We start from the raw sequence: 15067 nt of genomic DNA on the forward strand, positions 1-15067 counted from the left end.
GACATAATCATATGAAAATAAATTGCTTACTGATTTCCAGGAGTTCAAGATCAAAATATGGGAGAATAGGGTGGAAAAATAAGAGAGAATGAGAAAACCTAATGATAATAGGTTATAAAATGATAAGAATGGATTAAAAGGAACTTATTAGACTTGTTACCCTAATGGACCAGCCATTAAGCTTTAATTTTCGTTCATGATGGTTGGGTGTCACACCCCGCCAAATCATTTTGGCGAGTTATGACTACAAAGGATCATAACACAAATTGTACAAGAGAACGACCACTAAATGTGTCGTTTTTATTCATTAATACCAACGTTTCAAGACATAACCTTACAGTAAAGTAGCTAAGAAATACATAAGAGTTCTTATTTATTATCTAGTACATGACTCTTGAATACTTGAGACTCCTACTCCGCTCCATGAAATTCCATAACACTAGTTACCTGAGAAATACATGCTAAAACGTCAACATAAAGTTGGTGAGTCATAGGTTTATCATATCAACATAGTTTATGGATCACAAGGTTTTTATATACATAATATATATACTATAGCACTGAGCTCCCAATACCGAAGCTTAACGATGTTACATTTACCCCATGCGTAGTACTTTCATCCTCAAGTACTATGAATCAAATATCATGCACCCGTTTGATCATGCCGATCAAGTTAGCGCTACTAACTCGGGTGGGGGTGTCAAACCCAATAGATCTATTCACAAATATTCGCGCTTAAGTCCATAATTGACGGTATTGAAATAGGGGATTTAATAGGATGAGAAACAACTCAGGCAATATATAGTAATAAAGTACTTGTGTCCAATCTTAAAATAAATAAAAGTGCATGTATTCTCACCCAAAAAAATAAAATATTTAAAAGGGACTATGAATTCACCTTAACAATGAGGGCAAAAGAAGTAATCCGAGTTAGATGTGTCCTAAAGCAATCATAAGGATTTATTAATTATAAGGTCACTCATAATATATTTATAGTTTATAAATTCATTAGTATTACGGTAAAAGTATTCATTGTCTCATATATATATATATGGTCTTGCATATACTTTATTTTAGTAACCATGGCTTGTACTAAAATTCCCTTTTTGTAATGACAGTAGTAAACCACATATAACATATGTCGTCCTATATAGAACTATAGATGGCATGCTCTTGTGACTTTAAGTTTAATTATTAATAGTGGTCTTATTAACCTTTGATGCTCAGTATTAGATATCAACGAAAGGCATTATTTGTATTCATCAAAATAAGACCCAATCTATATATTAATATATTTTTTTTTATTTCTTGCAGTATGTAGTAGCCGTAAAGGTCAACTGATGGGGAAAAGATTTGTACTCAGGATTTTTCCATTACATAACTAACTAGTTCCATGAACTATTAATTAACATTGTTCATCACTATGGTCATATATGTGTGGTAACCATTTTTATCTATAATTATTTTGCTAAATGTTCTTAGTATCCATTTGTTTAAAATATTTTACATCCTAGCATTGTACTTGACATGGTCATATAACATGTTCCTAGTATCCATTTTTATCTATAATTATTTTGCTAAATATTTTACATCCTAGTATTTTGCTAAAGTTTAACATTTGTTTCACTATGGTCATATAACATGTTTTTTTTTTTTTTTTTTTGACAACTATTGTACTTGACATGGCTATAAGATCGACAATCTTTTACCAACTAGAGTGTGTAGGACTAACAGTAACTTAAGCTGACACATTCACATTTCTATATACATGATTCTTGATTGTATGTGTTCATGGGTACAACACTACTTAGTGAAGGTCCTGCTTTGCTTACATGGTTTAACTATTACTTAGCATCACATGTTTTTAGTCCATTTTCCAGAAGTTTATTACTGGCATTGACAAAGCGATATCGTGACATAAACTTTCAGAATTAATACATCCGTACAGGGTCATAAGACTTACAGCAACGGGGGTGGAGAGAATGTAGGAGTGATTCTGAGACGAAAAGAGCTCCTGGAATATGGCGACCGAAAACGCGTACTGATGAATAAAGCAAACGGGTTCGAGTTCATTGACACATTTCGAAACACAGAAAGAGTCTAAAGGTGTAAGAGGAAAGAATGGTACTTACGAGAGTTAAATGTGATATTAAGAATAGAACCCGAAACCGTAATGGTGATCAACAAAAGATGACCCTAACTGGCTGAGGACCCGTGAGCATTGTGGTGGTGTTGAGTGATGAATTGTAATGAGTACCAGGCTGTTCTTGCTGCTTCAAAATAGTGATAAGCACAGATTCTGAATGAGTTTTGAGTGTTGAATGAGTAGAGGTGTTGTGCAATTTAGAGGTAAATACATGGTGTTATTTATAAAAGGTTGAGGATAGTTTGGAGGGGTGATGGAGGAGGGCAAAAACTGGTCTTAATAGTGACCCAAGAAGGGTGGCTCCTGGGTGGAAAAGTCATGTAACCATGGTGTCTCCCTGTAACCGATCAACTTAAGAGAAACAATGGGAAATGAGGTGCTTCATCTTGTAACATGTATAGAATATTTTGGTTAGTATGAGAAGGAAGAAATGTCGAGAATATAATCTGACAAGGTTGAGAATATTGGTAAAAAGATCATCTGGTTGGCATGCTTAGAAATCTCACGTGTTCTACATGTTATTTGTCTTATTGGATTTTAAACTCATCCTTATTTTTGCTATAATTGGTTTCTTTTATGTTGATGGTAAAATGAATGAACTAGAAATTCTTAGATTCTCATTCATGTTGATATTGATGATATATATATTCTATCATGCATCTTAAATTTTGATTTTATTATTTGATGATTGGTCTAAGGGTTGATTAAAAGTACCAAAAGTCATAATTTTGTTCATAAGAAATTGTCATTATTTTTTACAAAGAGATATGATAGTTAACCAAACTACATATTGATCTAAATAAAAGATAGTTTCTAAGAGATTGACTTAACAGTTGGTATTTTCTTTTAATGATTTAGTAAAATAAAATCTTATCATACCATATCTAACTGTTTAGAATATAATCTAGAGTATACGTTGACTTGGAAATTTGACGATTGCTGCATTGGGCTTGACTAAAACCCACTCAAACAAGTCCAAAAAAACATATTAGTCTAATAACTAAGGCCCGAAGCTAATACGTACACTACCGGAAGGCCAACTAACGTCTTAAGCACATAATGGTGAACCGACACACCATTTTAACATCACATAACTCTATAATATATCTACATATATGCACTTTAATTATCATTTAACAACTTATTAATCAACTAGCAATTAAAGAGACTAACGACGTTAAGGATCAACTAACGGTCAACGATAAGTCAAACTTAAAAAGTTTGGGATGTTACAGTTTACATATCCCTATTTTTATATCTTGATTATACTCTTTTTTTTTTTAGAATGCTCATGTAGCTGTATGTTTCGACACCCTCATGCATGAATATTAACCAAAGAAGCAAGCAAGCTTAAACATGACTATACTTATGGGTTTTTTCTTCTTTTTGATACGTACACAAGTACAGATCAATCGAACAAATCTTGAAACCTTTTACGGAAAAAAGGGTTTAAATTGATAGCAATATCGCCCGATTTCGAGTTCTTGTTCAAGAACACAATGGTTGAAACTTGGTTTTCGAAGTTAATTATAGATCATATTCATCCTGGTTTGCTCCCGATAGGCCAAAACTTGTCAAATTTAGTGAGGCGAAATATATTTTTCAGTACGTAGTTGTATATGATAGATGTTATTGAATATGGGTTCAATCACATCATAAGATATTATGCGATTTATCATATATGATTGATGCAGCATAGCGAGAACATGAATAAATTGTGAAAGGGTTGCAATTCGATCTGTTTTAAGATTCTTGAATGATAGTGTATGTATGTATGTACTTCATTGGGTTTAATCGTTTAATAATAATTTTATCTGTTTGTATATATGGTGACATTTTCATTTTGTTATATTTTTGTGTCCTTTTTGTCATTTTAGCTTCTAGTTACAACTTTTGTGCCAAAAGTTACTAATGAATTAAAGCATTTGTTAACCGCTTTGATAAAAAGTTACAGCTTATAGTTACAACTACTAGCTACAGTTACCAGCTACTGTTAGTTTTGCCAATTATACCGATGCTGATGTGATAACAACTAGTAATTGACAACGTCACCATCGAGAGCAAAGTAATGAGGTACTTTTTCGGTATTTTCGCTCATCCCTAATAGCAACATTACTTGTAATTTAATCAGAGTGATTAGCATGTTTATTATACAAATTCACAATTTTGCATAGATTTTGTGAAAAGCATGGATTAATTATGGATGATCAGGATCCATTATTTTACTTTTAATTATGGGGAAAGGTTAGGTAAAGCATGCAGTACCTATCTTAAGTAAAGTAGGGGGTGATTATGTAAAGTTCAGGGGAGTTTATGTAAAATTCAGGGGAGGGTCATGTATGTTTATTAAATTCAAAGGTTTAATATGTAACTTTTTTTAATGTGGCAGTACCTAAGCTTAGGTAAAGTCTACAGTACGGATCATTTTCCCTTTAATTATATATCTTTTAGTTTAAAAATAATAATTTGATGTGTGGTATACGAGGATATATATAATATTTTATGTTTTAGAAAGGATATGCATGAATTCCTTTGGAAATAACCTCACCAGTCACCAATAATTTTTGTAAGTCTATCATATGTGTGTCTATATTCTATATCAGTATACATCTTTTGAAACAACTAAAACTCATGAATTGAGCTAGTGTGTAAAATATGAAGTGTGTGTTTTTGAGAGAAAATAAAATAAGAAATTATATTAGAATGAAATATGGTGGAAAAGGTTACAAGTCTTATATATATATATATGACAAACTTTCTGTTCTAACCCTATTGTTCTAACAAATTACAAATAGACATTATTATTTTAATATCTAACATCTTTCTTTTACCTTTTTATTTATATTATTTTTAGAGTTAATTGCAGGATTCGTCCCTTGATAAGTCATAATTGGATATATAGTTGATGGTCTAAAAATGATTATATTAATTAATTTTTTTGTGAATAGACCTACTTTGGTATATGTTTTGTAAATTTTAAGTTTAAACTAAAATACATAAAAGATGGTTAAAAAGCGTGATCGAATAAAGTTACATTGGTAGAGTATGGTCGTGTCACAAAGAAAATGGCTGATGGTGGATCAGATTCTTGGAGGACCTGTTTTTGTTTTAGTCGTGCAAATGGAAGACAAGAAAAGACAAAGACTTATGACACTTGAAGAGTTTTGTGTTGATTTCTATTTGGGCCGTAAATTACCATATCAGCCCAACATTCCATAGTCTTTTATTTTAGGCGGATCAAAAAGCCCATCTCAAATCTTGATTCGTGAATTTGTGTTGTCGGCTAAATAAGTCCTCACGTGGGGTTCAAAAAATTGGGAGGCTATATATGTAATTGTTAGTCTAATTTTTGGGAGACTTCATTAATTATCGAACAAGAGGCTGCGGACGAATTGGAGACATATCTTTTGGCAGCAATTAATTCGAGAGTAGGTTGATACATATCTTTTTGTTTCGGACGAACAGAAGGACAAAGAGTAACATCACCAATATTCGATCATCATGCAAAGATTTTCTTTATCAAGCTTTGGTGACTTGAAGATACCGATGTACGTCTCCCGATAAACAATTGTTAATTAATTTATTTGATGAACTTTTACTTTCAGTCGCGTAAACATTATTTTTTTTATATTAAAAATCATATGACTGATTGAGTATTTTATTCACTATTATTTGATTTGAATTTTCGTAAGACAATTTATTGCGAGTTAATGATTTGTGTCAAGTCCACCTAGTTTAGGGATTAAGACAGGTCATATAATTAACATAAGTTGTGCCCAAAACTGCTCTTATCAAGTAATAAAATTATGTCTATGTAATTTAGAATAAATACTCGGTAAAGTTTATTAAGTATATTATACTACTTTTGGGATTCGAGAGGGATGCACTTTTTATCATTGTTTACAACTTCTCTTTTTAATTTTGTCTTGTTTTATTATCTTTAAGTCTAGTAATTTAGTTAATTAAAATTAAGTTTTTCTTATTATTTTCAAAACCAATCGAAAATTGTTAAAACTTGACTATAACCACAGACGCTCCTCGTGGGAACGATACCCACTTACCCTATCTAGTATAAGGTAATTAGATTTATTTTTGATTGATACTTCAACGTCGATCATCCCTATGGTTTGTTCACTTTCGTGGTTTACATCCCTCTTCAAAAATTTTAGTAAAATTGGTTCAAAACTTCACACTTTTGTTAAAACACATCACGTGTCCCTCACATGAGGGCACTTTGGCCTTTTTCCCTATTTGTTCTTCTTCTCCAGTTGTTCTTCTTCAAATCTTATATTTATCCAAAAAATTTTCTTCAATAAAAAACTCAGATCTTTATCATCATCTCTATTTCATTATCAACAAGATATAAATATGGATCTTCAAAATCATAACAATTTTTTTCTTATCATAAAAACCTAAAATCACATCTGAATATAAAAAATTGAAAAAGATAAAATGAACAACTTGCAAATATAAATTATATATCATATACATCATCATTATCTCCGTAATCATTATCAAACCTAGAACATAAGACCCACCCGAATTGTATAGATTGATAGGCAAAAATAAAAATAAAAAAGTAAAAAACCTCACTAGAACGTGGGCAAACAAAATACCCATAATCCCATACCACTAGTGTTTATGTTTAAAAAAACAAGAAGCATAGGAACCATCGAACCATTTTTGGTTTTGTTTTATTTTTAGTGAGATAGATAGATCGATCTTATTAGTTGTGATGATGGTGATGACGGGAATGGTGGTGGTGGTGGTGTACGAAGACATGCAACTTCGGATTCACGAGGAAGATGACATCCTTTAAGAAATCGTTAGAGATTTATAGATTTTTTACTATTATTTGTTTGTTTGGTTTCTTATGATGAGATCTATTATATTAATAAAGGAAGATTGTGATGGCATAAGATTTTTTAAAATTTGTATTAACACACATCCCCTTAATTTAATTATAGCATCATCATATTTTTCTATTTAAAATTCAAAATATACTTTTTTAATAGATTTTTTTTTCAAATATGCATCATTAATATAGATTTTTATTAAATGTCCATATTATTATTTAAGATTTTAATCACCTTATTTTTTCGTACAATAGGCCGAAACTATGGTATGTTTTTTTTTTCCGATAACTTTTTTTTTGCGAACCGAATGTGTTTTAACGTGTGTCCACAACTATACAACTTTTGTTTCCATTTATTTTTGTTTTTCGACAACATATTGTAAAGCTACCGGGTATCATTTGGTTTATTTGCAAAACGTCTATCAATTAACCCGGGTTGAAACCGGGTTGATTAGCTAGTTAAGGTTAGAAATACAATTTTGTTACCTATTTTTTGATTTTCCATATTTTATACGGTTTTTTTTTTGAACCATTTTAAATGGATGAACCACAAGAACTCTTTTATCGCTAATAACATATAAGGGTAGTTTTGTAATTCATTAATAATACATTAAAAAGACTTATTGTTTAAGATTTTACATTCCATGATTTTAGCTAACAAACTAGATTTTAGACCCGTGTCTAAAACTTGACACGGTTTTTATGATATTATTAATATTATATATATTCATATATTTAGCTACTAATACATAAAAAAAATAAAAATCGGGGTTTTTAATATATTTGTATACATGATATTAAAAAGTTGAGTATGAAACTATGAAAAGCTACATTTTTTTCTCCCTTTGGGGAAGTAAAGAATTTAATGAAGTTAAATATTTTTTATTAATTAAGTTAGAATTGATCCAAAATAAAGATAAGAGTTCCGTTTTGTTATTTTAACCCTTTTGGAATTAAATACTTTTAATTAGTTAAATTAATTTATTTAAAGATTTAAATGATGACATCATCAAAAGTCAATTTGATAATATTGAGCGATGTGATTGGTTAATAAGTCATTAGTTCAACTGTCTTATAGTATATATATATATTTTTTAAATTTGGGATACACCTTGTTGGAACTGACGTCCTCATTTCTAATTTTAAATAGAAACATTTTTAGCTTATGTTTTCATTTTTTTATTTTATTTATTTTGATACGTAAATATTTGTGCTTACACTTTACGCTTGAAATCCATCTATTTCCATGAGCTAAAAGCGTAGTAATGCAAATTAGCTTTTTAATGAAACGATTTTATTTATATCTAGTATCATTTAAAAAAAATAAAAATAATAGGCACTTCATTTTTATTTTTTTTTGCTATTTTAATTATCTTTATCAATCTTTATTTTGATACATTCATACAAATTGCAATAGTTGAATTTGAGACAATGAATAAATCTATATCAAGAGCATATAATTATTATAATTTACGTTAAATAATATTGAAATATTTTACTATTGTTGTTCGGGTATGAACAAGTGGCGTCAAAAATATTATATGAGCAACTATGAAATACAAACCAATCATATGAACATACTGCACAAATACAAATCATGCATATATGAATAAATATATGAATAAAAATGTGCATGTAAAAATCATTCACATATGAATATATGTAATATTAATTATAGCTTGATGCCTTGATGTGTTCATATACAAAAAATTTATTTACATATGACATTCACATATAAACATATTAAGTTATAACTTAATTTGAACAGGTAAACATAGAATATTTATATATGAACACTAAGAATTCACATCTAAACAAAAATAAGTATATATATATATATATATATACTAAGAATTGGTTAATTTGTACGTATAAGAATTAACCGTTGAAAACTAAAAACGTATATGTTTTATTTTTTTCTCACATATGAATACATAAAAAAAAGTTTTATAGACCTATTTTAAAATATTAGGAAAACAAAGAAATAGTTTAGTCGAAAGTAATAAGAAATTGGCAAGTTCAAAAATTAAATGTTTAATGATTTGCTCATGCCTCATGCTGCGCCACTTACTCGGAGCGCCACTTACTCGGAGTTTTGTTTTCCTTTTTGAAATTTGTATTCCTATTATGCCCCTCCGACGATTTTAAACATTCACTTATTCAATATTCTCTATAATATTACAAAAATGTCATTATTAATTATACACTATTAATTAATTTAATGATTTTAAATAGTTCTTATGGTTCTTCTATTTAAAATGGTTCTCATTTGAACCTATCCCTATATATATATAGATGGAAGAGGAAGCAGTTATGGAGCTGAGCAAAAATACGAAAATACCTCTCATGTTGCACATGTGATCTCATTTAACTGATTAAAATTGATGGCGTCACTCTTAGGGATGTAACATGCAACAAATCCAAGTACTTTGGACCAATTTCGCTAAAAGCTTTTAGCAGAGATATAAACCACGAAAGTGAGCAAACCCCAGGACGAATCCTGCAATTAACTCTTTTTTTATTTTCATTCAGTTTGATTATAAATTAAATACAGTAACAAAAGTTAAAAACTAGCTAGTACATAGTTGAAGAAACTGAAGGAAAGTTATGTGGAATAGATGATTGTTTTTATTATCGTAATTCGTTTATTTATTTATGTTTCATTCTTTTGTCTTCTACCAGTAATAGTTATGTGTATTATGATTTCATCTATGGTATCTGTACGTCTTCAACGCAAAAGTTTAGTCTCAAAAGACTTACAAGAATTAATCATTAGAGTTTCGGTCAAAACAAGGCTAAAAAGATGCTAGTAAACAATCTTTAAATGACTCAAACCTTCGGTCAAAATAAGGCTAAAAACATGTTGGTATTTCTAACTGCCATAATAAAATGTTCTCCTGCTTCCACCATTCGTCTCGTTAAGTTTATCAAATAAGACACTCAAGTATAAAAACAAAAAGTTTAAAGGTTGAATTTGGGTACTGATTATCACTAGCATGGATGATAATCCGGTTTCTGAATAGCATCTTCCATGGTTGTCATTACTCATTAGTACATTGAAACCTTTAAACTGACAATTAGATTGGTGTCCGCACAATGCAGCGGCAATAACAGGCAGCGGTGATGATATGGTTATTAATGTAAAAGTAATTTCATTGCGGTCAGAAATGTGATGAATTGTTGCGGTGGGATATGAAAGAGCGGAGGAGTGGGACAGATTTTAAGTTAGGGTATGTGTCATTTCAGGTTCTTAAAATTAAAAAGGAGGAGAGACAGTTTCTTTTACAAGGGAATATAGACTAATAGCATTCAAGTAATTAAAGTTAGCAGAAAAATTGAAAACCACGATTAATTTCTTAATCCATACTCCTTTATAAAATAAACTACCTCTCCCCCATTTTCAACTTTCCATCTTTAAAATACCATTAACTTTCAACACATTTTCAACTCATACACTACATCTACCCATAATATCCCTAAAATATTTTCCACTCTATCTATTCAAACTATCACTCTCATTTATTCATTAATATAACTATTTTCGCCTAATATAATGATCTGAATGAAATTGTTCACAACATACATCTCTTAACCCTTAAAATAACTACACAACCTCTTTTACATCAATTATTTATACATTAATAACGACACCGTTATTGTCACTGCCACTACCACCCATCACCGCCGCATTACGTGGGTACCCATTCGTATTTATCAATGCCTCACTAAGTCACTAGTAGATTTCAATGTAAGCCATAAGGCGTTGTATTTAGTTAGTTACTGATGAGAGTGACTGTTGGGAACGTGGCATATAAGCCCATGAAGAGTTTTCGGCCCAAATTGTTATTCAGTGGATCAGTTTGGCCCAGATTTTTTAATAGAGTATCATCTTATCTCTGATTCTCTAAGTTAGAGAATTGAGTTTCCAATGCTAGGCTGCTAACCAAACTATTGGAATTTTTAGGGTGGTGAACTTTGGAGTTTATTTTTGAGTTTATGTGAAGTTTTTTGTAACATAAATTTATTTCAAAATTTTCCCTATAGAGTGGAGTGACTGTATTATCCAGAAATGTCTCCCTTTGAGCACTGTCCTAAAAGCAGAACAACTGTGAAAAAGACGAATGAAAAAGACTTTGACAGCCAAACTAGGATACTTAAAATGGGAGGAAGGGTCAAACGCACATCCAAACTCTATCTTCAACTTGTTTAACACCTGATTATCATTTTCAGTTATTGGATATCACATAATTGTTTGAAACACAAATCTGAACACTACTAACTAGGTTGTACTCATTGAAAATGCACTTAGATGGATTTTGACTCCCAATAGGCACAGTTCCAGTGAAAGTACCAATCTCCTTTTTACCTTATTATCTTTTATTTTAAGAGTTAATTTAACCCGTTATGGATAAAAAAATGTTTACCCAAATCATAATTGAATAGGTTCTCCAAGAAAATTACGAACGTCGCTGTAACTCATGCCGGATTAACGCAAATAACAATAGTGGAAAGACCAGGATCAGCAGCTCCACTAACAAAACCACCGTTCTGTAATACTTCAACCACATAACTTAATGCTTCTTCGGTAATCACTTCCCCGGGTATAAGTAGCGGAATTCCAGGTGGATATGGACATACTAACTCCCCACAAACTTTCCCGATACCATCTTTGCAACTCACGCTTGTTTTACTAGCAAAGAAAGCTTCTCGAGGGCTCAATATCATACCACTAGTAGCAGTGGTTCCAAGAAAAGCTTTTATATGTACATCATTTGATCCTTTTTCATTTGCACGAATTAAAGAGTCGTAAGTCTCTGATATATGCCTTAAACCCGACACGAGCCTCATAACATCATCTCTAGTGGTACCTAGATTTATTGCAAAAGTAAGAGAACGGGTACCCGAAAGCTCTGCAATCACTCCCTCTTCATATAATATTTCATTAGCTACAAAGCCAGAAATACCAAGCTTCCACACCCCTATTGTAATTCTTAAAGGATCATCACAATTTAGGACGGTAATTCCAGGAATCTTTTCTATAAAATTCTTTGCTTCCATGGCTATTTCAACTGCTTTATTGAAGATGGTTTTTGGGTTACCGCTTAATTGAGCCCTTGCAGCATCTAAAGAAGCTAAAAGTAGATAACTTGCACTTGTGCTTTGAAGGCTTTGTAGGCATTGACATAGTCGTTCTCTATCCACGAGCTTTCCTGACATGTGTAGCATGGATGATTGGGTAAGAGAGCTTAATATCTTGTGCGTTGACTGTATAGAAATGTCAACCCCTTGGTTCAGAGCTGACTGCGGAAATTTTTCATGAAATCCTAAGTGTGCGCCGTGAGCCTCATCCACAATGATGGGAATGTTGTGAGAATGACATAACAAGGAAATCTTTTCGAGATTGCTGCAGATACCGTGATAAGTTGGAGATGTGATAAGAATCGCTGATGCTTTTAGACCTTGATCATCTAATTCTTGGATTGCTTCCTCCACCTGCCATGCATCAAAGAAAATGATCACTTTAAGAATTACATAAATCATCTTGTTTTGCACAATAGTAATTGCAAAAAGTGGATGTTTGATACATAATTCATATGGTTTGAAAGTCAAAATTTGACAACATTTTGATGGTCTTATGAATAACAGGACATGATAATTTTTTATCATCCGGCTCAAGTAAGAATAAAAAGAACCAAATGAATCCATATCCATCCATAACTTACATTTCAAGATATTTTGCCTATAGATGAATAATTTAGTTCTCTTCAATAAATTGTCGCTAACTTGTGAAGGAGTGATGCTACCAACAATGTCCCAGTCAGAATCATATTCCGAGGTGATGTATTTTGGTATAGCCCCAGACAATACCATAGAAGAAAATGTTGATTTGTGAGCGTTTCGTGGAAGAATTAAGATATCTCCAGGTGAACAAGTAGCCATTATTGACGCTTGAATCCCACACGTTGTACCGCCAACAAGGAACCATGTTTGCGTAGCTCCAAACAACTCAGCTGCTTTCTTTTGTGCATTCCAAATCGGGCCTTCAAGTGCAAATAGGCTCCCAATCTCTGGAGGCATAGAAATGTCATGAAGGAAAGGCTGTACTCCAATCACATCAGACAACGATGATGGTGCTGCCCGGCCCCTGTTGTGGCCAGGAAACTGGAAAGTGGCCACTTTTTGTTGGGCTAAAGCTTTTAGGATAGTAACTAGTTGGGGTTGTTTATGGTTTTCAGAATTTTTAGAATCTGAGATAGTCATGTTATTCATAGCAGTGTTTGCGTTGTTCGGTAGCCCCATCTTCTCATCTTTCTTCCCTGTCATTTTGTAGTTCCTTTCCTACAAATGATATCAGCATTGTGATATTAAACAATCATCATCTTCAATATATAGATGACAAAATGTGCAAGTTGGATAACGAGGTTAAGTAGTCGATACTGGCATAACACTATTTCTGAATCGGCATATGTCACCCCTATAGCCCTCATGTACGTTGACACTCTAGGCCGGACAAAGGCCTATACGGGTGATAATCATGATGTTGTAGACCGGGGTGATGATCATGATGTTGTAGACCGGACAAAGGCCTATACGGGTCGCCCATATAGGACACCCCTTTAGACATGGTGATTTGAATAATGGGTAAGGTTGCAATGGGCTTTTCAATTTCTTCTGTTCCTTGGTGTGTTTCTTGAGACCCTAAAGGAGTCGTCCCTACGGGTCTCGTCGCTCCTATAGGTCCGGTCCCAATAGCAATTTTATGGTCACAATTTTTATGCATCTACACACCTTAAGTTGACAAATTTCTATTTGCCAACTCTTCCCATTATTTGACCAGTTTATCTTTAGATAAGCATAATTTGAATCGAACTATTATGTAAAACTTGCATTGAAAACTAATTTCATCTATGTACATTTCAACCAAAAGAAATGAAAAATTCTAAGTAGTGCAGCTTTATATATATATTATTCTTTTGAAGTTTCATATGAAGTGTTGCAAGTTTTTTAGAATTGAAATTTTTTTAAAAGATAATCTTACCTGAGTACTGCAAGCTCTTTTTGTGGTGCTGGTGCTACACATTAACGTTCTGCAACAATAAATTTAAAGAAATGGTTTAATATATGAATGGTAGATGATGCAATAATAGTTATTACTCGTATTATTGATTGCATATGGTAAAGAAAAACATGGGTTTGAGTCCTTTGATTATTGCACTGACAGAACCCATATCAAGAAGAGGAACTATCATTAATAATTCTCAACTCAAGTGGCTCTAATAATGGAGGAGTGAGTCATGGTGGCGTCATGGGTTCGAGTCCTATATATAACAAAAAATAATTTTCTGTCGCTTGAGGCCTAATACTCTGCTCTTCCACTGCATTATGTGGAGTCGTACCCTTGTTTTAGAACCATGACTAAATAAAAAATCGTGACATATAAGGTTTGTTAAATATGAAGAGGTTCAAAAAGTTGAGTGTTAAATTCAAGTTTAACATTTATCTATAAAACTTTAAATGTTTTAAACATTGTGAAGATCAAAATTGCAAATTGTTGATGTCACATGATAATATGATATGACAATATTGTGAATCTTTCTATGATCGGATAATTTGTGAAAATCCATTACATGTGCCAACAGTATTGTTAGTTGGATTAGTATCGTTATTTGGATCGACCAATCTTTTCGTTATGGATATTTCATTGGAATAGGCTTTTCACTTGATGATGACACGCGAAAAGGAAAATCAATATAAAATTCTATATATGAATTATTGCTTACCAGATTTAGATAAGCAAACGCCAAGGTTTGGCTGCATTTATATATCCTCGAATGTAAGAAACTTTAAACAAATGTTTATAGTAGGAAATAACTAAAGTTGTGTGTATTGTATGTAAATAACTTTGAAATAATGTTTATTGTATGTAAGAATTTCGTTTCAACCAATTAAAATCTGACAAGTGGCACCTGTATATGGTTGTCACGTATGTTTTTTTACATACAATAAACATTTTTTCGAGTTACTTACATACAATACACATAACTTTAGTTTTTTTCTACTATAAA

The 15067-nt window shown here is 31.8% G+C and overlaps 1 protein-coding gene and 1 long non-coding RNA gene across 3 annotated transcripts; both read right to left on the reverse strand.

Annotated features, from left to right (window-relative positions):
- Nucleotides 1-302: 302 nt before the first annotated feature.
- On the reverse strand, nucleotides 303-2527 carry LOC122598873. Of its 2 annotated transcripts, XR_006323766.1 has the most exons (4): nucleotides 2133-2527; nucleotides 1964-2041; nucleotides 899-941; nucleotides 303-447 (listed from the first exon to the last, which is right to left on the reverse strand). It is a non-coding gene; the product is annotated as an uncharacterized LOC122598873 (long non-coding RNA). The 2 variants fall into 2 exon arrangements; XR_006323765.1 differs by lacking the exon at nucleotides 899-941.
- An 8810-nt stretch (nucleotides 2528-11337) lies between these two features.
- LOC122600900 (arginine decarboxylase-like) lies at nucleotides 11338-14221 on the reverse strand. Its single transcript, XM_043773678.1, has 3 exons — nucleotides 14041-14221; nucleotides 12786-13340; nucleotides 11338-12494 (listed from the first exon to the last, which is right to left on the reverse strand). Exons 1-3 carry the CDS (start codon nucleotides 14080-14082, stop codon nucleotides 11478-11480), a joined length of 1614 nt encoding a protein of 537 aa, XP_043629613.1. The 5' UTR covers nucleotides 14083-14221; the 3' UTR covers nucleotides 11338-11477.
- Nucleotides 14222-15067: the final 846 nt, after the last annotated feature.

The sequence above is a fragment of the Erigeron canadensis genome, chromosome 5, assembly GCF_010389155.1.
Source record: "Erigeron canadensis isolate Cc75 chromosome 5, C_canadensis_v1, whole genome shotgun sequence".
Lineage (NCBI taxonomy): Eukaryota > Viridiplantae > Streptophyta > Magnoliopsida > Asterales > Asteraceae > Erigeron > Erigeron canadensis.